Raw genomic sequence first — 23,817 nt, forward strand, 5'->3', positions numbered from 1 at the left:
TATCATTCATATTTTTCTAGCCCTGAAAAGTACGACTCAAGTTCAGTGTCTTGGCTTGGGGTCCCTGGGTATCCCTGGGATTCCCACTCAGGTCACCACGCCCTCTTCTGCCCCGGTCCCCCTCTATCCTCGGCCTTTGCCAGTCCTTTCTGGCTCCATCCAGGGCACCTGGGGGTGATGGTGGGGATGCTGGTGTAGCCAGGCCTGGCCGGGTATGAAGGTTCCACGACCGACTCCAGCGCGCTAGCTCATCCCGAGCACATTCTGGTTTTTCTCATCCTCACTTCCTCGGCCGCCGGCCAGACCTAGAAACCATAGAGCTAACAGCCCAGAGCGTCCCTTCCGTGGCCGCCGAGCGCTGACAGCGCGCCGCTGGGAGGGGCCTACTGGAGGGGCGGGGGAAGAGGAGGGAAAAGCCGGCAAGAGAAGGGCTGGCCGGCCTTGCAGCGCCCCGCAGCGGCCAGGCCGGAAGCGGTCTCGTCGGCCCTGCGGCGCTGGAGCCCTGACGCACGGAGCTCTAGAGCGAGAACGGGAGAGAAAGGGGCAGAAATGGCGGCTCCGCTCGGCTCCCGCTGAGGAGGGCGAAGCCGGCAGAGAGTCTGAGCCGTCGGCCCGGAGGATCGCTCCCGTCTCCCGCTACCTGTCTTCGCACGCCGACTTCCCTTCTTCTGCCCTCCTCTCGCCTGTCTTCGTCTGCGCTCCGCAGAGTCTGGTTCGGCTTGTCTTTCCCGGCCCGGCTCCACTGGCCCTGACTGCCCGGCCAGCGGGCCGGCCTTCCTTGGGTCTCCCCGGCGCGGCCGGCGCCGCTAGCGCGGCGTGGACCCCGTCCTCCTGGCGGGACCATGGTGAACACCCGGAAGAGCTCTCTGCGCCTTCTCGGATCTAAGTCGCCCGGGCCTGGGCCTGGGCCTGGGGCCGGAGTAGAGCCCGGGGCGACCGGAGGCAGCAGCCATTTCATCTCTTCTCGGACCCGCTCCTCCAAGACCCGTGCTGCCAGCTGCCCCGCCGCCAAGGCCGGGGGAAGCGGCGGCGCCGGCGGCGCTCTGGATGAGGCCCGGGTAAGAGCGCGGCGGCCCGAGTCCGGAGGCTGGCAGGTCCGCCCGGCCGCCGGGGCTTTGTCTGGCCGGGTCGGAGCAGGAAGCCTCCGGTGGGGACCGATCGGGCGGCTGAGACCCGGTCTGCGGGTGCGGTGGAGGGTGGCAGCCGGCTAGGTAGGGCCGCGACAGCTCTGCTGGCCGCGCTCTTTTGTGTGAAGAACGGGACTTGAGTCCAGGGGTGAGGGTTATTGCGGGGTCGGGGGGGGGGTGTTTGTCTTTTCGGGGACATCAGAACAGCCTCCTTTCTGTGTCCTTGTCCGGCCTGAGAGAGGAATTCTAGGGGAGCATGAGCGAGGGGCCAGAGTCCCCGTTTGGAAGGGCTGGAGAGGAGAAGTGAAAGTTTTCTGCGGTGTCAAACCCTTCTTGTGAAGTGTGTCAGCTCTTGCCGGTGTCTAACTCCAGCTTACTCTCAAACTGTTTGGGGGTGGTTCAAGTTGGTGAGGAAGTGAGCGGAGAGCTCCAGTTGGCAGCCAGGCAGGGATGCTGAAAAAAGTTTGTAGCTGCTCTGACAGCAACTTTAAAAACAAAATCAACACTATCGCCTCTCCAGGCAGGAGCGATCAAACGTGGTGTTTAGAATCAGCCAGCCCGCTAACCAGGGTTCTAGAAGGGACTCGGTAGAGTTTTCTAGTAGAGCCTTCAGGTCGCAAAAGGGGCACGTCGAAAGAAACATGTCGAATATTATTGGTAGTAGGCACTATCATCTCCAGATTGTTTGGTTTCTTGGATGTCTTCGTCTGGGTAATACGAATAGTTTATAAAAGATGAGTTAACACTACCGTTGTCCCATTACTGCGAAAGTGACATTTGAAGAACACCGGTGATGATTTAGTATTTTTTTTTTAAAGTGGTAGATACCGAAATTTATTACAAGGTAAAGCTCTAAGCTAGTACGTATGTTTTATCACTTTAAAGGAATCGATAAGGTTATGTTATGAGATTGGTTATGAATTTAGGAAAGAAAGTGTTGCTTCTGTCTAGAGAGAGACTAGTTTTCTAAGAGTAATTTGACTGGACATTGTTCATTTAAAATAACTCCTTTAAATCCACACCATTTTGTTATTCTTAGGGGAGGGAAGCAATATTTTATTTAAGTGCTTACAAGATTATGTTGGTGTATGCATACTGTTCTGACACTAATCAGAATGAACTAAGGCAAATACAATAGACACATTTTATTTTACTTTTCTGAAATATGTTGTATCTTTGAAAATATGTTTGGCCTTTACTTTGGTAAAATCTGGAAATATTTTTAAAATTGCCCTATGAGTAGACTATTTTGGGTCTTACAGCTGTCTTAGGTAGAAATAAGAAAGCTGTCTGAAAGTTGTGCATACTATTCAGAATAATTATTCTCGGCTTTCTGTTGAAATTATTCCAAACAGGTACAAGTTTACTGACTTTCTGACGCTAACATCTATTTTAAAATAAAAGGAAGATAGGTTTTCCCTGTATCCTTAAGTACAAATAAAATATTTAGAGTGTAAGCATTTAATTGTATCATGCTATGAATGCCTGGTCTATTCTAGAGCAGTGTCTCAATCTGAAGCAATTAGCTCATCTGTCACTGATCATTTTGTGGTCCCATTTTTGAATTCATGGATATTATGCTGTCCTTACCCCCCTGAGGAATGAGGTGAGGTAATTTGTCAAGCAGCTGTTATGGAGATGTTAAAAGGCAAGGAATCAATAATCTAAGGTGGAAATGAACATGTGGTAGCTTTTAAATTCCTAGAAGAATGAAAGATGTTAGAGCTCTTTCCAGAGAGATACTAATGAAACTTTCAAAGGTCCTTTCAAAATGGTTTAAAAAGACCATGAACAACAGGCCAATGAATATTTACTTTGAATTTTTTTTTTCTGCTTTAAGAAGATTTGTATTCTGATCTGAGTAGATGCTGATTTAGTTGCTTTTGCTGAGATGAATGATCTAGTTGCTTTTGCTGAGAAATTTAAGATATTTACTAATCCTGTATTGTCCTTTAGAAGAGGATAAGTTATAATTCTAAATTTAAGTTTATAGACTGTGTATTTATGAAGCATGCAGTATATTTCTTTGCTGTATATTTCTGAAATGGGTTGATTTGGGTTTGGTAAGCTCTTCCCTTTCAAGTTTGTTTTCTGTTGTAAGAATTTAGCATTCTTGACTCACCCTTTCTGGTGTACTTAAAAGGCACCCTCTATGTCTGTGTGTCTTAGACATTTGCTAATATCTATAAAGACTTATTTGGTGGAAAATGGGGTTGCTTGTGCTGTTGCTTTAGGAGACTTATTTTTGTGGTAAGAGATGTAGTCCTCTTAATATGATATGAAATGAAGAGATTCCCCCTTCTCTATTTTTGTGTGATGTTCCTCACTTTACAGGTGATGCTGATTTCACCTCTGCCCCCACCCAGTCTGTCCTCTCTCATTTTAGACTATTTGATCCACTGTCTAGAGACATTTTATTTGCTCTAAAAAGCCTTAGGACCATGAGCTGTCATAGCTTTGCCTTTTCCCCCAGTGTATGTAGGGTGGTGAAATAAACATGATACATATTGTAGGTTATTGGAATGATTTTTTTGTGCTTACACTATTTTAATGTCAAGTTGACTTGTGCTCTGCAGTTTCTTGTGTAATAATTTCTCCTATATACTTGGCTTTGTTTGCTTGTTTAACATGTATAAAACTTGACCTCTTTTAGGTCAGTTAATTAGCATTTATTTGCTAAGAGTCACTTGCAGCAAACTCATGCTGCAGTCAGAAATGGAAAGCAGTTTTTAAAAAATATTTCAACTCCCCCTTTTTAAAAAAATCTCTTTTAGGCCTATTTGTTGGTACTTTTGGCTTGTCACTAGCTTTTTGTGCTTTTTGAATCTTAGTTGAGAGAATCAAAATACATATCTTGAGTAACTTTATAGGTAAATCTGCTTGATTTTTATTTTTTAGGAAAAAATCTCTCAGGCCTTCTTTAATAAGCTCTTTTATCATTCTGTACTTTTTCTTTTCCAACATTCATTCATTTGCCAGTGTAATAGAAGCTGCATGGTGGAAGTTGAGGGTTAAACATGGAAAAGAAGCCTGAGAGGGAAATATAACCATATGTATAACTCTCAGATAAGTAGAAAAAAAATACAAGTTCCTCAGAGTAGAGCAAATTTTTCCTTATGTCAAATTCATATGGAGCATCATATAGGTGGTATTGTGTAATGTTGTAAAACAATTTCCCCTGTCACAGTTTTGAACTAAAAGCAGCTATAAAGTTCATAGGCTTAGCTCTAGGATTGAACTGAAAATGAAACTTTAAAAAAATTCATTTGTTGGCCATTTCTGGTAATCCAGATATATAGACTTGCAGTTTTTTAGGTCATGGATGAAATTTACACTTGTAGAAGTGAATGCATACTAGTTCTTCAAGTCATTTTCCTTGGTAGATAATCTTTTTAACCTTCCTTGGATACATCCTTGATTACATGTCTTCTAAATACTGATTATAGGTAAACCTGTAACCTCTGAAAGCTCAGTGGACAGGTGGTAGGATTAACATTTGTTATGAGAAGTAAGGACCCCAGCCAGTGTCTGCACCTGAGTGGGGAGTGATCCTGTCTCTTTAAGATTCCACGTTAGGAGAGTGCCGCATTATTTTGAATTATGTGTTTGGCATTTCTTTTTGGACACACATAATGAGGTTTCATTTGTGTACGTTCCTGAGTGGTTTCTTGATATTTGGGTTTTTGATCTTGTACTAGGAATGTTTTATGTTTCTGTTGTGTGTCTGCTCTGGGGGAGAATTTTGTGAAAAATGAATCATTGAGTAAAAAACATATAGAATTTTGGATAAAAAGTCCTATAGAAGTACAAAAGTAGGGGGAAAACCATAGGTAAAATGTGCTAACTTTATTTAAATATGCATTAGACAATTTTTAGAGAGGCAAGTGTTGTTTGTTGCTTATGTGAAACAATAGAAAAGTGATGTTAAAATTAATAGGTCGTGATTTGTTTTAGCTTTTAGATATTTTGAGTATATGCTGTAAGATTCTAAACTTCAGATGCTTTTGAGCTGTAAGTATTTTGGCATAAGATTTTTAAAATTTTCATTTTTAGATTGTTCAATCTGTAGGTAGAATATATACCTTTGGTTAAAGTCTTTCTTTCCTAGACTCTTCTCTTAGAGTAGTCTATAAGCTCCCTGGGACCAGGCACTATATTTCATTTTCCCCACAACTGCTGTATTCCCAGGGCCTAGTACATCATCTGACATATAGAAGATGCTTAATAAATACTTGTTAAGTGAGTGAATGAATAGCATAATAAGTAACCAATCTAGTGGGTGAAAATTGTGGTGATTGATCTCTGAGAATAGAGGGTAAATAAAACACAGTCCCCACCTTCGTGGCTCTAAGTATGCATGTGGAATATACCTGAGAAATTGTTAACAGAAAAAAATCAATTCGAGGTAGGGGCCAGATGACATGGATTCTCAGTGTGATAAGAGTTCTGATCCTTACTGGGTGTTTTGAGTGGAACTCTTTGATGTTCTTTAAGGATAGAGATTATCGTGTTCACACCTATATCCTGAGTGCCTGCAACAGTGCCTTCCAGATGTAGTGCTCAATAAACAGTCTCCTCTTCTCCCCTCTCCACCACTCAGATTGCAGGATCTCAGTTCCCTGACCAGGGATTGAACCTGGGTCACTGCAATGAAAGCACCAAATCCTAACCCCTGGACTGCCAGTAAAGAGTTTTTGAATGAATGAATGGAAAGTAGCTTCATTTGAAATTATTTTCATATTGGTGGTCTTCAGTTTTGCTGTATTTACATGTTGCAATTTGCCCAACAATTTGGCCCATTTGGTGGTATTCTAATAAGAAGGAGAGGAGTAAACTAAGGTTTACTTAGCATCTCATACCAGGTGTTGAATGCTGTCTTATTTAACCCTTGCAATAACCCCATGAGGCAGGTGATGGTATCCTTATTTTACACACAGCTGAGGAAATTGAATTGCTGAAGAGGTTAAGTGGCCTATAGAAGGCCTAATAGGCATTAGTAATAGGGTAATATTTAAGTCTAGTCATCTTTTACACATCTGTTTCTTACTGTCTCATCTGTATTTATCACTACTGTTTGATGCTGTTCATTCAGTTTTCACAAATATCTGAAAAAGTGAAGAAGGCTGCCATTATACAGTCAGAAAATAACTGTATGTAGGCAGATTTTTACTAGACTATCTGGAGTTGTAGTGTTTAGCATTGAGATTAGAAGAATGAACAGTAGCCTGTGGGGATATGAAATACAAGACTGATTTTTTTCAGTAATTGCTTGCTGCCTGATTTTCAGGGGGTGGATGTAGGGAGAGGAGCAGGCATATAATGTGAAGATAATATTTTGGCAATATTTTTGTTTCCTTCTATTTTAAAGCTGGTTTGGGGAAAAAAATCCCTATAAAAAGACTAAGTCTGGGAACTTGTGATATGTGAAAGTTGGACCATAAAGAAGGCTGAGTGCCAAAGAATTGATGCTTTTGAATTGTGAAAGTGAAAATGAAGTCGATCAGTCATGTCTGTCTCTTTGTGACCCCATGGACTGTAGCCCACCAAGTTCCTCTGTCCAAAGGATTTCCCAGGCAAGAATACTGGAGTGGGTTGCCATTTCCTTCTCCAGGAGATCTTCCCAACCCAGGGATTGAACCCGGGTCTTCTGCATTGTAGGCAGACACTTTACCATCTGAGCCACCAGGGAAGTCCAATTGAAGTGTAGTGCTGGAGAAGACTCTTGAGAGTCCCTAGGACTGCAAGGCGATCAAACTAATTAATCCTAAAGGAAATCAACCCTGAATATTCATTGGAAAGTCTGATGCTGAAGCTCCAATACTTTGGGCACCTAATGTGAAGAGTTGACTCAATGGAAAAGACCATGATGCTGGGAAAGATTGAAGGCAGGAGGAGAAGTAGGTGACAGAAGATGAGATGGTTAGACGGTATCTCTGACTCAATGGACATGAGTTCATTGTCTGGGAAATAGTGAAGGACAGGGAAGCCTGGCATGCCACAATCCATGGCGTCGCAAAGAGTTAGACACAGCTTGGCAACTGAACAACAATTTGAGTAAATAAGACTCAATGCTTCTTATTGCAGACCTCAGTTGAGCATTTTGGTACCTCTGTTAAGTGGCTCACTTGTTAGGGACCTTGAAGTTGCTTGATGAAAGTTCATTTCCCTTATAGCTTACTAACATCCTTTATCTAAAGTATACTTCAGTGCTCACACTTATGGTGGGTGTTGCAGTTGTATACTTGATTGTGCAAGTTAAGGGAATCCAATTTTAAAAAACAAAATCAAGCCCCAGCACACTGTACCTTCTTAATCAGTGTCACATTGTAATAATTTTAAATATGTATATATAAACAGGGGAAATGTCTTTGAGAGATATGTACAAACATGAGAGAAACTGGGGTAGTTTCTGTATGAAAATTTTGGAAGTATTTTAAATGAATTAAAAAATGTAACTTAATTTCATGTTTTAGTTTTTACTCTTCTAATTAAGTCTCCAAGTTTATTAGATGGGAGAATTGAGAAGTGATAGTTGCCTAAGGCCATATGATTTTAAAAGCAACAGTTCAACTGGAAATGGAAGTTTCTTTCTTTAATTTTCAGTATCTATTGAGTGACTTGATGTGCCAGACACTGAAGGGAAAGAAGCACACAAGACTCTTTACCTCAGCTCTTAGACAAAATATTTATTTAAAGTCATGAAATCAGTATTTCAAATAATATGGAAATGCACAGAAAAAAATTAAAAGACTTTCCCCACTCCCATGATTCCTTTAGTTCATTGTTCCCAGGGATAACCACTGTTAAAGCTGGTGTATATCTTTCCAGACCACTGCACATGTAAGTATGGGTTATTTATACTACTTATGATAATTATTTGTTCTCTTTAACTATGTATCATATGCATTCTTTCATATTTGTCCTTCTTGCTAGCTTTTTAACATTTTTTTGTATCTTTACACCTCACTTCTTTAACTTTTCCCTGTTGATACACAGTTAGGTTTTCTCCATGTTTATAATATTATAAATAATGTCACATAAAATGACCTTTTCCTTTTAGGCAAAGTGGAAATATTGAGTCAGAGGTATATTATATGTTAAACTTTTATAGTTTTTGCCAAATTGTTCTATAAATAGGCTAAAGCAATATACACCCCACTCCCCAAAACTCTCCGCACTTACATTTTTGTATCTTTTACTGGCTGATGAAAGGAGTTAGGAGTTAAGTTTCTTGAAGGGCAGACTGTTTAATCATCAAGTATGTTTAGTATCTAACACAGTAATGCTGCTGCTAAGTCACTTCAGTCATGTCCGACTCTGTGCGACCCCATAGACGGCAGCCCATCAGGCTTCCCCGTCCCTGGGATTCTCCAGGCAAGAACACTGGAGTGGGTTGCCATGTCCTTCTCCAATCCATGAAAGTGAAAAGTGAAAGTGAAGTCCCTCAGTCGTGTCCGACTCTTAGCGACCCCGTGGACTGCAGCCCACCAGGCTCCTCTGTCCATGGGGTTTTCCAGGCAAGAGTACTGGAGTGGGGTGCCATTGCCTTCTCCTAACACACAGTAATAGATGTTAATAAATTTTGTTTGTGGAAGGAATAGATCACTGAAGATAATAAACTTATGAAGTTACGTTAATACTACAAAGCCAAGCAAGTATCCTTACTTGAGACTGTATCCACTGTTAGGCTGAAACTAACTGTACACATTTGTTACTTTTAGTGGTTGGCCAAATTGTTGTTGTTTTTTTTTCTTAGTAGCGTTTAGTTGGAGAAGGCAATGGCACTCCACTCCAGTACTTTGGCCTGGAAAATCCCATGGATGGAGGAGCCTGGTAGGCTGCAGTCCATGGGGTTGCTAAGAGTTGGACACGACTCAGGGACTTCACTTTCACTTTTCACTTTTATGCATTGGAGAAGGACATGGCAACCCACTCCAGTGTTCTTGCCTGGAGAATCCCAGGGATGGGGGAGCCTGGTGGGCTGCCGTCTATGGGGTCGCACAGAGTTGGACACGACTGAAGCGATTTAGCAGCAGCAGCAGCAGCAGCACTTAGTTATCTTTAACTCCATTTGAAACAATTTTGTTAGATTATAGTGTGACAAGTGTCACATTAGCTGTGCTTTAAAGAAAAAGCTTACTAAATTGGTGAACTTTTGTGTAGCTATTTTAATATTGAAGATGGAAGGGAAAAAGCAACATTTTTGGCAGTCGTTGCTGTTGTTTAGTTACTAAGTCAAGTCTGACTCTTTGCAACCCCATGGACTGCAGCACACCAGGCTTCCCTGTCCCCTTCACTATCTCCTGGAGTTTGCTCAGACTCATGTCCTCTGAGTCAGTGATGCCATCTAACCATCTCATCCTCTGTCGCCCTCTTCTGTTCTTGCCCTCAGTCTTTTCCAGCATCAGGGTCTTTCCCAGTGAGTTGGCTCTTCGCATCAGGTGGCTAAAGTATTGGAGCTTCAGCTTCAGTGTCAGTCCTTTCAATGAGTATATTCAGGGTTGGTTTCCTTTAGGATTGACTGGTTTGATCTCCTTGCAGTCCAAGGGACTCTCAAGAGTGTTCTCTGGCACCGCAGTTTGAGAGCATCAGTTCTTCATGCTCAGCCTTCTTGATGGTCTAACTCTCACATCTGTAAATGACTACTGGAAAAACTAGCTTTGACTATATGGACCTTTGTCAGCAAAGTGATGTTTCTGCTTTTTAATACACTGTCTAGGTTTGTCATAGCTTTTCTTCCAAGGAGCAAGCATCGTATATACTTTTTACTGGCTAATTTAAGGAGTTAGAAATTAAGTTTCTTTAGGGACAGACTGTTTAATCATCAAGTATATTTAGTATCTAGCAAAGTAATGTGTATGTACTTGTGTGCTCAGTCATACCCAACTCTTTCTGACCCCATGAACTGTACCCACAAGGCTCTTCTGTTGGTGGAATTTTCCAGCGAAGAAATACTGGAGTAGTTTGCCATTTCCTCCTCCAGGGGATCTTCCTGACCCAGGGATCAAACCCATGTCTCTTGCATCTCCTGCATTGATAGGTGCATTCTTTACCACTTGCGCCACCTGGGAACAAGATAACACAGTAATAGGTGTTAGTAAATTTTGTTTGTGGAAGGAATGGATCACTGAAGATAATAAGCTTATGAAGTTATTTTACTACTACAGAGTCAAGCAAGTATCCTTCCTTGAGACTATCTACCGTCAGGCTGCAGTTGTAGACACTTGTTACTTTTAGTGCTTGGGCAAATTGTTTTTTTCCTAGTAGGACTTAGTTGTCTTTAACTCCATTTGAAACAATTCTGTTAGACTGTATTGTGACAGCTGTCACATCAGCATTCATTAAACAAACTTACAACATTGTTGAGTTTTTGTGTAGCCATTTAATATTGAAGATGGAAGAAAAAAGCAACATTTTCAGCAAATTATGCTTTATTGTTTCAAGAAAGGTAAAAATGCAACTGAAATGCACAGAAACATTTGTATAACATATGGAGTCAGTGCTTTTACTGATGGAACGTGTCAAAAGTGGTTTGGGAAGTTTGCATGCTAGAGATTCTCACTGGACGATGCTTCATGGTGGAGTAGACCAGTTGAAGTTGACGCCAATCAAAGTGAAATATTAATTGAGAGCAATTTATGTTATACCATGTGGAAGAGAGCCTACATACTCAAAATATCCAAATCAAGTGCTGAAAATCATTTTCACCAGCTCGGTTATGTTCATCGCTGTGGTGATCGGGTTCCCCATAGGTTAGTTAGGAAAAACCTTGACTGCATTTCTGCATGTAATTCTCTACTTAAATGTAATGAAAATGTTCCATTTTAAAAATGTGATGGGTGCTGAAAAGTGGATACCATACAATAATGTGGAATGGAAGAGATTGTAGGGCAAGTGAAATGAACCACCACCTACCACAGCAAAGGCTGATCTTCATCCCAAGAAGGTGATGTTGTGTATATGGTAGGATTGGAAGGGAGTCCTCTCCTATGAGCAGGAGCAGATTCCAAACAATTAATTCCAACAAGTACTGCTCCTAGTTAGAGCAACTAAAAGCAGTGCTCAATGAAAATTGTCTGGAATTAGTCAACAGAAAATGCGTATTCTTTTATCATGAAGACCTTTAGTGAGACTGCACATTTCTCTGATGACCGGGCAAAAACTGTTAGAGCTTGCTTGGGAAGTTCTGGCTCATTTACCGTATTTACCAGACATTGCACCTTCAGATTTTCATTTATTTCAGTCTTTACAAAAATTCTCTTAATGGAAAAATTTCAAAAGACTATAAAAGGTACCTAGAACAGTTCTTTGCTCAATAAGATAAAAAGTTTTGGGAAGGTGGATTATGAAGTTGCCTGAAAAGTAATAGAAGGTAATGGAACAAAATGGTGAATACATTGTTCAATAAAGTTCTTGGTGAAAGTGAAAAATGTGTCTTTCACTTAAAGACCGAAGAAAGTTTTTGGCCAACCAAATACTTCCTCAACCTGGTTTTAACAATCTTATGCCCTGGCGTCTCAGATGGTAAAGAATCCATCTGCACTGTGGGAGACCTGGGATCATTCCTTGGGTTGGGAAGATCCCCTGGAGAAGGGAATGGCAACCCATTCCAGTATTCTTGCCTGGAGAATCCCATGGACAGAGGAGCCTGGCGGGCTCCAGTCCATGGGGCCGCAGAGAGTCAGACTGAGTGACTAAGCACAGCACGTGAAGTAAGCAGTGGTTCTTGAGTTACGGTGGCCGTGCTGCAACAGGAGACTGCTCTCTCTTTTAAGTCTGGCATGTTTTAGCCTGCCCTTTGTCTCTTTGTCATTTTAAATCATGTAACATTTTCAGATAAAAAGATATTATCTTCCAGGAAGAAAATTGCAGTTTAAACTGTAAGAGATATAAACTATTTTTGTCTTTTTATAACTCCTCAGCTCACTCCTCATATTTTTTCCCCCTTTCTATAGTCTTTCATGATGATTGTTTAGAAATATTAAACTAGTAAGTTGTTGCTCTTGGGATATTTGAGGAAATTTTAGGATATTTTGTGTGCCTGAAGTTTTAGGACTTTGTAGAATAGTAGAATAGTATTGGCTCTAAGAAAATAAATAGCAGTGTGAGTTTTGTTTTCTGAAGTCATGGTAACTGCTGCCTCTGTGAATTCTTTTTACAAATGAAAGAAAAAGAAATTGCACTTTTAAGCTTTCTCATGAAAACAGGAGTACCCATTTTTTCAAAAGGTGAAAGTAAAAGCTGTCTTATAAAGGAAACTGGAACAGATTGATGGCACCAATATACTTTCTAACAGGGGCTGTTCCTGTTCTGTTTTTTCTTTTCTGTTTGAGGATCTTTTTCTCATCAGTTATTTTGCTCTTTTTCGGGGGGAAAGGGCTTGCTGCATGGTTTGTGGGATTTTAGTTTTTTCTTTTGAACTGTGGTGTTGGAGAAGACTCTTGATAGTCCCTTGGACTGCAAGGAGATCCAACCAGTCCATCCTAAAGGAAATCAGTCCTGAATATTCATTGGAAGGACTGATGCTGAAGCTGAAACTCCAATACTTCGGCCATCTGATGCAAAGAACTGACTTAGTTGAAAAGACCCTGATGCTGGGAAAGATTGAAGACAGGAGAAGGGGACAACAGAGGATGAGATGGTTGGATGGCATCACCGACTCAAATGGACACGAGTTTGAATAAACTCTGGGAGTTGGCGAGGGACAGAGAGGCCTGGTGTGCTGCAGTCCATGGGATCGCAAAGAGTCTTCTCCAACACCACAGTTCAAAAGACACAGCTGAGCGACTGAACTGAACTGAGTTCTCCAATCAGGGATGGACCCCAACAGTGAGAGCACCAAGTCTTAACCACTGGACTACCAGAGAATTCCCCTCTTAAAAAAAAATTTTTTTTAATTGTTTAAACATTTTATTTTTGACTGCTCTGGGTTTTCATTGCTGCACAAAGGCTTTTCTCTAGTTTCAGGCTGCTCATTGTGGTGGCTTCTCTTGTGAAGCACAGGCTCTAGGGTATGCGGGCTCCAGAAGTTGTGGCTTAGTTACCCTGCGGTGTGTGGGACCTTCCCTGACCAGGAATTGAACCCGTGTCCTTTGCATTGGCAGGTGGATTCTTAACCTCTGGACCACCAGAGAAGCCCTAAATTTTTATTATAGTTTATTCTCTTCTGTGGTCCCTTTTCTTCTATTTACAAGAATCCAGGTCTCTTTAAAAAAAAAGTTTCTTCACTGACTTCTTTGACTTTGTAACTTCTTTAAGACTATTGTCTTATTTTTCTTAATTCTGACACTTTGAAGAGTAGCTTTGTGGTTTATCACCTGTACATTCTCACCACTCACTCAATTCTTCACTTAGTGATTTCCACCTCAGCGTTTTGCAGAAATTGCCCTATCAGAAGTTACAGTGGAAAAAAAAAGTTACAGTGACCTCCTAATTAACAATCCACATATTTACCAGCTTTTATCCCATCTGATCTTTTTATAACCAACCTCTACTCCCCTTGTTTGAGTGAGACACTATGTTTTTCACTAGTTTATGTGAGATCCTCTGCTCATCTCTGTAATGTAGGCATTTTTAAAAGGTTTTTTACTTTTATTCTTGTTTTTTCACTCTGTATGTTACCTATGACCCTTTTAGTACAATTTCATATCTATATATAGTCCTCACATCACTCTGTCTCGGAATTGTGTTTCCCACAATCTGATAGACATCTCCCTAGATTTCTGGCTAGAATTCTAAACCTAACTTTCAAAATCATAATTCACTGTTACATTTCTCCCATCAACATCTGCACACTACCTGTCTCCCCTCACAGCCCTCCACCTTACTCCATAGCTCCTAAAGCACAGCAACCACTTTTTATGCCCACCCTGTCTTTTTTTTGTGTGTGTGTGTGTGTGAATTAAGTTTTATTTGGAGCAAAATGAGGACTACAGCCTGGTGGGGAGCATCTCAGATAGCTCTGAGAGACTGCTCCCCGACCCTGTCTTTACATTTAATATTGGTGTTACTAATCTCTTAGTTATTCCACTTTCTGGAATCAGTTTCTTATTTTCTACATTTATAATGCTGTATGAATCCATCATCAGGACTTGAATCAATCTCTTGGTTTACTAATTCACTTACTCCCTTGAGTTTTTCCTTTTTTAATTCTGTGCTTGGGTACATTCTTTTTGTTTTTTAAGCCCAGGTTCTAGATTTCTGAGCAAATTCTAATCTGGACAGGAAGCCTTCTCTGAAAACCAGGGCAGCATAAAATTCTTCTCTGTTTCATTATTCTCAAGTTCTCTTACCTAATTTTAGGAGATTTATGGTAGAATAGTATTTAATATATGTGGTAGCTGATGAGTATGGTTTAAGAAACTCAGGGAATTCACTTTTACAAACTGGAAAACTTTTCTACCTATTTTAGAAGGTTAGAGTTTAGCAAAAAAAGTCACTTAGGTGGGAAGGACAACTTCTTATTGTACTTTTTGTACGATTTGACATTATTACTATTATACCTCTCTTGGAATGTATCACATCATTGAATCATGTTCCTCTGACAATTCTAGGTGTTTCATTATTGTTATAAAATAAAGTCCACATGATTTATGACGTCTTCCTTCATCTCAGCTGGCAGTTACCATTTTTTGCTTTCAGAGAATTGTGTATTTCTAGATTCTTTACCATCTGAGCCACCAGGGAATCCCGTTCCTATTATAGTACTTACAATAATTTGCTATATATTATTACTGTAGCTGTCAATTTAATAGATTGTGTATAAGGTTTAAGAAGATTTTAGTCTTTTTTTAAACCATTATCTAGTCCTCCCCCCCCATGTCTTACGTGCACAGTAGGTCCTCAACAAATGTTTGTTAAATGAAATTATTCCCTTTGTTTGAAATGCCTTTCCTACTCATGGATTGTAATCACTCTGACACATATTGCTAAATGACTGTGGGTAGATTGCATAATCTCTCCTAATATTTTTATCCTGAAACTAGCAACGCCTTCCCTCAAAGGGTTAGGTTATAATTAACTAGTAAAATGCTTTGAAGAAGTTAAAGTTGATCATGATGATCATCCTATTAAAGGTGAACTGTTGGTATCAGGTTTGTAGGTAAAGCTTTCCCAAAGCTTGAAGTTAATTAGATGGTGTTGAAGTAATTATTTTGTAGTATTTGCATCTTGGTTTTTTTGCTTTACTTAAATCCCTAGAGTTCTTTGGAGGGAAGGAAGCCTTTGTAATGCTGTTTATAAGCCGAGTCATGATTGAAGTCTTTTCACTGTAGGAGTAGTATAGTGAAGCATTGAAGATGATGTGTATCATGCTATACTTAAATCTTTTATATGCCAGAGATCCTTAGACTTGTGTGTGCTAAGAATCCTTTGGAGGCCCTCATTGAAAATATCCCACCTCCACCCAAGGTTCTAGTTTAGCAGGTTATGTTTCTTAATGACAAATCAGGTGCTTTCTGATTCAGTCAGTATGTGGACAACACTTTGAGAGATACTCCTGAATGAAGCTGTAAAAAGCCTATAGAATATGAGAGAATGACTAGTAAATAAACATATAAACTCATGACTTATGATATTCAAAGTCATTAATTATATAATATTCACAGTTATATAATAACTCATACATTTAAAAAATGGCTTAACTTCAAATACTTTTACTATTTTTCCTTTAATTCAATAAGTACATAGTACTTATTCCTAGAGTGTATTTGTGACACTTCATTACCTACAGATGACTCCAGTTGGTGATGGACAAGGAAGCCTGTTGTGCTGCAGTCCATGGGGTCCCACAGAGTCAGACATGACTGAGCAACTGAACTGATGGATGCCCCATGAAAAAAGAGCTTGATTAAATAAGTTTGTGAATTGTTATATACTGTCATCCCTACTTGGAGATTTATATTGCATATTAACTTTTTTTCTGTATCACTATGTGGCCTGTGGGATTTTAGTTCCTCTACCAGGGATGGAACTTGCGCCCCTTGCACTGAAAGTAGAGAGTCTTAACCATTGGACTGCCAGGGAAGTCCCTGCGGGTTAACATACTAAAGACTCTTACAAGTCCTGAAGCAAAAAACCTTGGACCTCATTGTTTTCTGAAATTTATTTGACTGTGAGCTTTCCTTTGTTTCTCCTAGCAATTTCTATTAATTTACTGAACAAACGAGGAAATTTTGCTTTTTCTTTCCTCCCAGTTAGGAAATGAGTGAATGAATTGAGTAAGGAGGGTTGGGGAGGGAAAATTCTTAGTAGGATGCCAACTAAACTATATAGGAGTGATTGGATTAGATAATTACCACCCTGATAGTATTGGATAAAGGCAAGTAGTAGTCAGTGAATGCTGTGGCTGGTGAGTTTGATGAAGAACAGAGTATCGGTTAATTTTAAGAATGATTTCACATAAACTAATCAAATACAAAGGGAAAAATAGTGACTTTATAGTGGGAAAACCTGGCAGACACCAACTTGATTAGGTGATCAAGGTTATTCTTAATGATGGGTAGGTACAACATGCATAGTATCTTGTCTGTATATTCTTCCATGAATGTTATGGCCTGAATTGGGTTACGAGGAACATCAGGTAGACCCAGACTGATGGTCATTCCAGAGAATTAAAAAGCTTATATCCTTTACGGTCAAGGGCATGAAAATGAGGAACTGAGGGGACTGTTCCAGATAGGAGACAGAGGAGGTCTGATAACTACATGCAGTATATGTTCCTGGATATAATTCTGAATCAGAAAGGAAAGAGAGATCATGTTGGGACATTTGATAACATTTGAATGTATCTGCAAATTGGCTCTGTGTTATATCAGTGATGATTTCCTAACTGGGAGGATTGAATGATATTAATGTAGCAGAATTTTCTTACTTTGTAAGTTACACACTGGAGTATTTCAGGGAGGAATGATGAATCATGTCATAAAAAGATATATCTACACATCTTTTCTGTAGGCCTGAAATTATTTTAAAATAAAAACTAAACATACTTTTTTGAGCATAAATTTATCTAACTTTTTTGTTTTTGTATTTACAGATGATTACATTTTGCTACACTTGTAGAAGGATTCCTTCAGTAGATAGTTTTTGGTTGAATAAACACTATCCAAGAATTTAAGAATTCTATGAATTTTAATAAAAAATGCATTTTAAACGTTTTCTTTCAGAAAGCTGAAGCTGATGGTAGTTTAAGTGATAGCCACGTGTCTCCTCCAGCCAAACGCACTTTGAAACAACCTGACTCTGTTTGCAAAGACAAATCAAAATCACGAACTACTGGTCAGCGAGAAGAATGGAATATATCAAGTGGACAGGCCAGGTGAGAAGGGAGAACTCACCCATTGTTTTTTCATAATTTTTTTGATGGGATTCAGGGCTGATATTAATGCTAATTTTCTTAAATTGTAAAACCACCTGTCTAGGAATACTTATAAATTGTATTAAGCTTATTTTATAATTTTTGTATGTAATTTTATTTTCTCTAAATATACCAAAAATACATTTAGTATGTAATAGAAACTATTATTACTTAAAACATTAAGAATTTTGGTAGGTCTTGAATGTGCATACATGTTTATACTCCTGAAAATTTAAATAAAAACAATGGTTAGAAGTATATTTTTTATTTGAAAATACAATCTCTTCTTCCTAAAATTATTAAATATTCTACTTGAATTGGTATACTAAAATGTAATAAAATCTAAATTAATTTCTAATAAATCTTTTAATGTATCTGATTGTTTTCAACTTAAATTTTCTCTGTGTCTGTTTTGGTATGTATTATGAACATAATTTTACTCACCAAAGTAAGTGGTAATTTAATGTAGATAGGATAGCTGTACACACACTCAGAAGAGATTTAAATTTTCAGCTTAGAATCCTTAGCTTCTGTTTTTTCCAGTCTTTGATGTAAAAGTGCTGATGATGTGCCAAATGCAAACAAAAGTAAAAGGGAATTCCTTTTTGACAGTATTTTTATTTTATGTCTGTAGGTAAATTTTGGACACTGTTATTAGTCTTTAATGAAAATAATCTTTGGAGTTATATAGATATACATTTACTTGGAGAAGGCAATGGCACCCCACTCCAGTACTCTTGCCTGGAAAATCCCATGGACAGAGGAACCTGGTAGGCTGCAGTCCATGGGGTCGCTAAGAGTCGGACACGACTGAACGACTTCACTTTCACTTTTCACTTTCATGCACTGGAGAAGGAAATGGCAACCCACTCCAGTGTTCTTGCCTGGAGAATCCCAGGGACGGGGGAGCCTGGTGGGCTGCCGTCTATGGGGTCGCACAGAGTTGGACACTACTGAAACGACTTTGCAGTAGCAGCAGCATACATTTACTAGTCTCTAAAGAGTCTGTGCCTAATTTAATATGTACCACCTTATTTAAAATTTTTAATTTTGCGTTGTCTGAGAGCTAAGTTGAAAATTATGTGAATCATTCTATTGATTGATTTTTTTTTTTTAACTTTCCCAACTTTCCCATACTCATTCATCTGAGATGAAACAGATCCAGATCACTATAATGATGTCACTTAAAATAAGTACTTCCCTTTAATTATACTTCTACACTTGATTTATGGGTTGTAATCTGTATCCTGTGTTTATTAGATGAGTGAATCAGGCTTCTTTTTCTAACAAATGTTTCTAAAAAGTATTCTTTTACTGTTAAAAGTTTTGCCTTTAATTGTGAGATAATTTTAACAGTATAACTCAAGTATGAGCCTCTCTAGTACAGATTTCCCACACCTTATCCACTCAGAGATCTGTATAAATTAATCTTAATCATGTCTTTCATGTAAAAAGAAGAAAGAGTTTTGCTTCCATTTAGATACCTTAAGAGTTTGATATTCCTTTAAAAAAACTTTAAGTACATTTTGAATAAGAAACTTAAGAAATAATGAATACTAATAGAATTTACTGCTTCTGTTTTGGCAGGAGAATAATGTTTAGCAGTTCACACAATTTTAAAGGTTTTGGGTTAAACTTTCATCGAGGAATGTGATTAAGTGCTACACTGCTAGAGTCTTTTAGTATTTCAGATGACCTGAAAAGAAAATGCCATTTGGTCTGTCAGATTCAACAGAATTGAATTTTTGGGAAACTTGTAGTTAAAAATATTATAGATTTTGAGATAATATTAATACAAAAATTAAGATTTATATGAGTGCTTATATTAGTTTTTATGTCATGAACCTGAGAATCCTAATTCCTTTATTTTGGTAATCTAAAGTCCTAAGAGCATCTAAGGTAAAATGACTGAAGTCCTTTCAGGAAAATGATTTTTTAAAATACAGTTCATTTGGAAGAAAATTGAATAAAGATAAAAATTAGTATTAGCTATGAAAAATGATGAATCTTAAAGGACTTTAACAACCATTAAATTCTGTAAAGAAACTACTGTTGATTGGTAAAACAACATTTAGGAATAACTTTTAGAGATTGGATGAAGATAGAGATTAAAATGGAACTAGAACTTTGTCATCTTCATAAATGATTTGAGATAGATTATAAGTTTTCTTTGGGGGAAGAATCTGGGTTTATATATTTAAAGTCCCAAATGTATCAATATAGTTACAGTGATTGATAATATTTTTGTAAAATGAGGATTTTCTTGGTAAAAATCTTTTACTGTATTACATCTTTTCTTCTTTAGCTTATATGTAGAAATTCATAATTACACTTGGTAACCTAGATAGCTGTTGCAGCTTACAAATATTTTGAGTTCAGAATCCCATTTCATTGACTTTTGTCAGTTGAAATTTATTTAGCCACTAGAAATTTATCTAATTTGGAGGCTGTGTGTTGGGGAGTAGGTGGTTGGGAGAGTCAACATGGAGAACATGGCATGCATTTGATAAATCTGTAGAATAAATAATTTCATGTGTTCCTCATACTCTGAGGAACACATGAAATTAAATCTTTGATAAGCCTAACTGCACTAAAGTGTAATATGTGTGAAAATTTTGTTTTGTGGTCAGATGATTAAGGAGTAGTGAGGTTAGGCAGAAGTGTAATCACCACTGCTGAGGCTCATTAGAATTGAAGGCTGGTAGTGGTTAAAGTTTTTCCAAATGAATGCTTTTGCTGAATTGAGGTTTAAAATTCTCATAAATCATTGAATACCTTGGGTTTATGTGGGTGAATAAATAATGATTTTTGAGTCTGGTATTGAACTGGTAGCATGTTCCACATAATTAAAGATGTAGAAACTTTTAATGTAATAATTACTGAAGGCAGTGATAGTGTCTCCATTTAAAAAATTTAGGGTACAGAGATAAAGGGAAATGTCCCTCACTTACTCCCCATTTTAAAAATAAACAAAGGGGACTTCATAATCATAAAGGATTTATTAGAGGATTCATTTAATCAGTGAACCTGCATGGTTACATTTTAAGTGATTAATTTTTGGGAACATTGATTCAAAAGACTTTTTAAGCACTTATATAATTGTATAGGCAGACCAACTCTTGAAATACCAATATTATCTTTTTATACCTGAGTATTTCATATTCTATCTCCTTTTTTTTTCTTTCTCCTTTTTATAAAGAGAAATGATAATGGTACAATGATGACAATAAGCTATGATTGTAAGATAATGGGATTGATTGAAGAAGTTTTCTTTTTTCTCCCACCTTAAATAAGATCTTTCATTAGCAATGAAATAAAGGCAAGTAAGCACTGTCTTCTTTAGAGGAACAAAAATTGTTACTGTGCTTTCATCCTAGTGATGTTATTTTTTCAACAGAGTTTTAGATTTCTTATGTAGAATGATTTTAGGGTTAGCATCTCTTCTTTTGAATAATTTATGTGAAATTCCAACCATTTGGTCTTACATACAGCTAGAATTCATTTGAAGCCAAGAGTTGTGATTTAACTGATTAAACTGAGTTAATGTTATGTTGGGTCCAAAGCCAGAGTGTATTTATGCTTTTTCTATGTGGTTTTAAGTGGATTTTAAGAGTGATTATAGGAAATTCCACATGTATAATGTTCTAAGGAATAACCTAATAACATAAATTTTATTACTTTATAGTCAAGCTCATATACCAGGAGAATTGTGTAATAAAGATTCTAAAAATGAAATACTTTCCAAGAAGTAGTATTTTAGAACAAGATGGTTGTATTGTTTTCCTGGGGAAAGAGGGGATGGAGTTTTTTGTTTTTGTGTTCTTGATAGTCGGAAGGTACGTAATAGTTTTTGTTTACATCATGTAGTCATTCCGTCTGTGACTTTTACTAGACAGGGACATTTATAATTAATATTTATAACATTTAATATATATAATTAACATAAAGCATGCTAGAGTAACCAAAAATGTTAGAATATTTTAGTTAAAAAATGTTGTGCAAACCACATAGATAAGCAGAAGAAAGTCATATATACTATTTTTTGAATGTCTTCTCTCCCCTTTTTAATATTTGGAAATAATAATTGTTGGGTATTTCAAAAAAATAAGTTTATGTTGACAGCTCTTTTATTATGTAACAATTTTTAGTTTTTGAATTTTAATTATAGTAAGGTATACTGCAACTTTCTTCCATAAGTTTTCATTTTGATGACACTTTAAGTATCTTTCTAGTGACTGAACATTTCTGTCCCTCCACCAAAAGGGAGAGTGGTACAATGAATTTTGAGAGATTAACTAAATTTTCATGTATTAGTTTACAATGTGTAATATAATACTTTGAAGAAATTATTAAACTTTGTTGGTATTCAAGTACTTTTTTCTTCTTACAATTTATTACTTGAATAACTTTGTTTGAATCTTAGGTTGTCAATGGAAACAAGTAGTAAAGGTCTGTGACCATTGCTATTTATGGCATTAGTTAACTTTATGATACATACAAAGCTTAAGCCTTTCCATTGGATTTTAATTTAGAGTTGAAGACAGAGTGAGTTCAGTTTATAACTTGTTATTAAAGCTTTTCTTGAAGTAATGAAATGACTTTTCACTAATGTATTTTATTAATTTGTATATTATCAATCTTAAGGTAAAAAAATGTTTTCTTTCCGTTTAAAAAAGTAATATTGCATTAGTGACATTTTAAAGATTAAAGTGATTCCACCAGCATTGCATTTTGTTTCTTTAAATGAATGTTGATGTGTTTGCATATTAAATATAATTGTGTTCTAGGTTAACTTCTCAGCCTGGTGCTACATTACCAAACGGACATAGTAGCTTATGTGAGTATTCTGTTATGAAACTGGTTAGTATTGAAATACTTATAATGTTGTTAGAGTTCTAAAGTGGGGTAAAATAGCATAATTTACTAGTATGCTCAGCATACTGTTGGAAGTGACTGGATTACAGTCATGGTAAATATGTATATAATTGTTAAACATTGAGAAATTAGTACAATTGAAATAATTTAAGTTAACATGGCAGATTGTAAACAGTTTTAGAAATTTTACATTATTGGATATTAAAGCCATTTAAGAGGTTATAGTAAGCTCCTTATAGTCTTTTTAAAGTAATTTTTGACTTTTTTCTTTCTTTGTATACTCTGTACTTTGAAATGGAAATTTCTCTCTCCTTGTAGCCCTTCGAAGCCATCCCCATAGAGGGGAAAAGAAAGGAGATGGGGAACTTTCTTGTATAAATGGTGACATGGAAGTCAGAAAAAGCTGTCGTTCCAGGAAAAACAGATTTGAAAGTGTGAACCAGAGTTTGTTATTTGATCAACTGGTAAATAGGTATGAATGTTTTTGCAGTAAGCAGTTTCATGTAATTGTTTTTTTTTTCAAGCCAGTTATGTTTTAAAAAGTAACTTAGGCACTGACTTAGCAATCAGTACAATTATTTAAGAACTTAATTTGAATTAACCTTGGTTAGCTTTAGTCACTTTACTAGATTTAATGCAATTTATGTGATAGCATCTTTTGTTTCTCATAGTTTTTAAGCTCTTGTGCATAGTTAGATAATACAAAAAGTAATTTTAACTTCACTACTATAGTCCTTTAATATTTGCTCATTTAACATTGATGTTTTGACAGTTTTCAAGAAACATTAAGTTCCATTTCTGATATATAATAGGTATAGTTTTACTTAGTCAAGATTTTGAATTGAAAGTCTTTGGAGACTGCACATGTTGGATATAGCCTAGCTGACTCCTCAGCATCTATGTGCAATGCAACTGTATTCTTCTCAAATAATAAATCACTCCTACTTAATCCTTGCAATAACCTGGAGAAGGGAGATGAGTGTAATTCCTATTTGAAAGGGGAGGAAATTATATTTTATTGTGGTAGTGTCAAATTTGAGTATTAGTTATTATTTGTTAAGTACCTAGATCAGTATCTGAACACATAGTAACTGCCGTGTGTGTTTAAAATGTCAGTGTCAGTATATATTTTGTGGATGTCCGTTTCTTCTAATTTCTAAATATATCTGCCTTTGGAGTGGGAAGTGGGAGAGAGGTTTAAGAGGAAGGGGACATATGTATTTATGCTGATTTATGTTGATGTATGGCAGAAACCAGCACAATATTGTAAAGCAATTTCCTTCAATTAAAAATAAGTAAAATTTTTTAAAAAAGAAAAAATATATCAGTTCAGTTAACTTTATGTTGGCTTTAAACTTTTTACAAATTCTTTATTCTATACAATTTTTAACACTATCTTCAAATAAAAAGATTAGAATTAGTTTTTTTTTTTTTTTTGGTACCATGGATCTGATAGTC

General features: G+C 37.4%; 1 protein-coding gene and 1 non-coding gene across 5 annotated transcripts in view; one reads left to right on the forward strand and one right to left on the reverse strand.

The window, feature by feature from the left end:
- Positions 1-448: 448 nt before the first annotated feature.
- ATAD2B (ATPase family AAA domain containing 2B) overlaps positions 449-23,817 on the forward strand; it is a 129,189-nt gene continuing 105,820 nt past the window's right edge. For all 4 annotated transcript variants that reach the window (XM_040224537.1, XM_040224538.1, XM_040224539.1 and 1 more), the window contains exons 1-4: positions 449-1,058; positions 17,294-17,445; positions 22,272-22,321; positions 22,678-22,831. In XM_040224537.1, coding sequence (XP_040080471.1) covers positions 843-1,058; positions 17,294-17,445; positions 22,272-22,321; positions 22,678-22,831 — 572 coding nt within the window. In that variant the 5' untranslated portion in view covers positions 449-842. The remainder of the gene's footprint in view (positions 1,059-17,293; positions 17,446-22,271; positions 22,322-22,677; positions 22,832-23,817) is intronic.
- Positions 6,745-6,816, reverse strand: TRNAC-ACA. Its single transcript has one exon. It is a non-coding gene; the product is annotated as a tRNA-Cys (tRNA).

This window comes from Oryx dammah, unplaced genomic scaffold (assembly GCF_014754425.2).
Source record: "Oryx dammah isolate SB20612 unplaced genomic scaffold, SCBI_Odam_1.1 HiC_scaffold_25, whole genome shotgun sequence".
NCBI lineage: Eukaryota > Metazoa > Chordata > Mammalia > Artiodactyla > Bovidae > Oryx > Oryx dammah.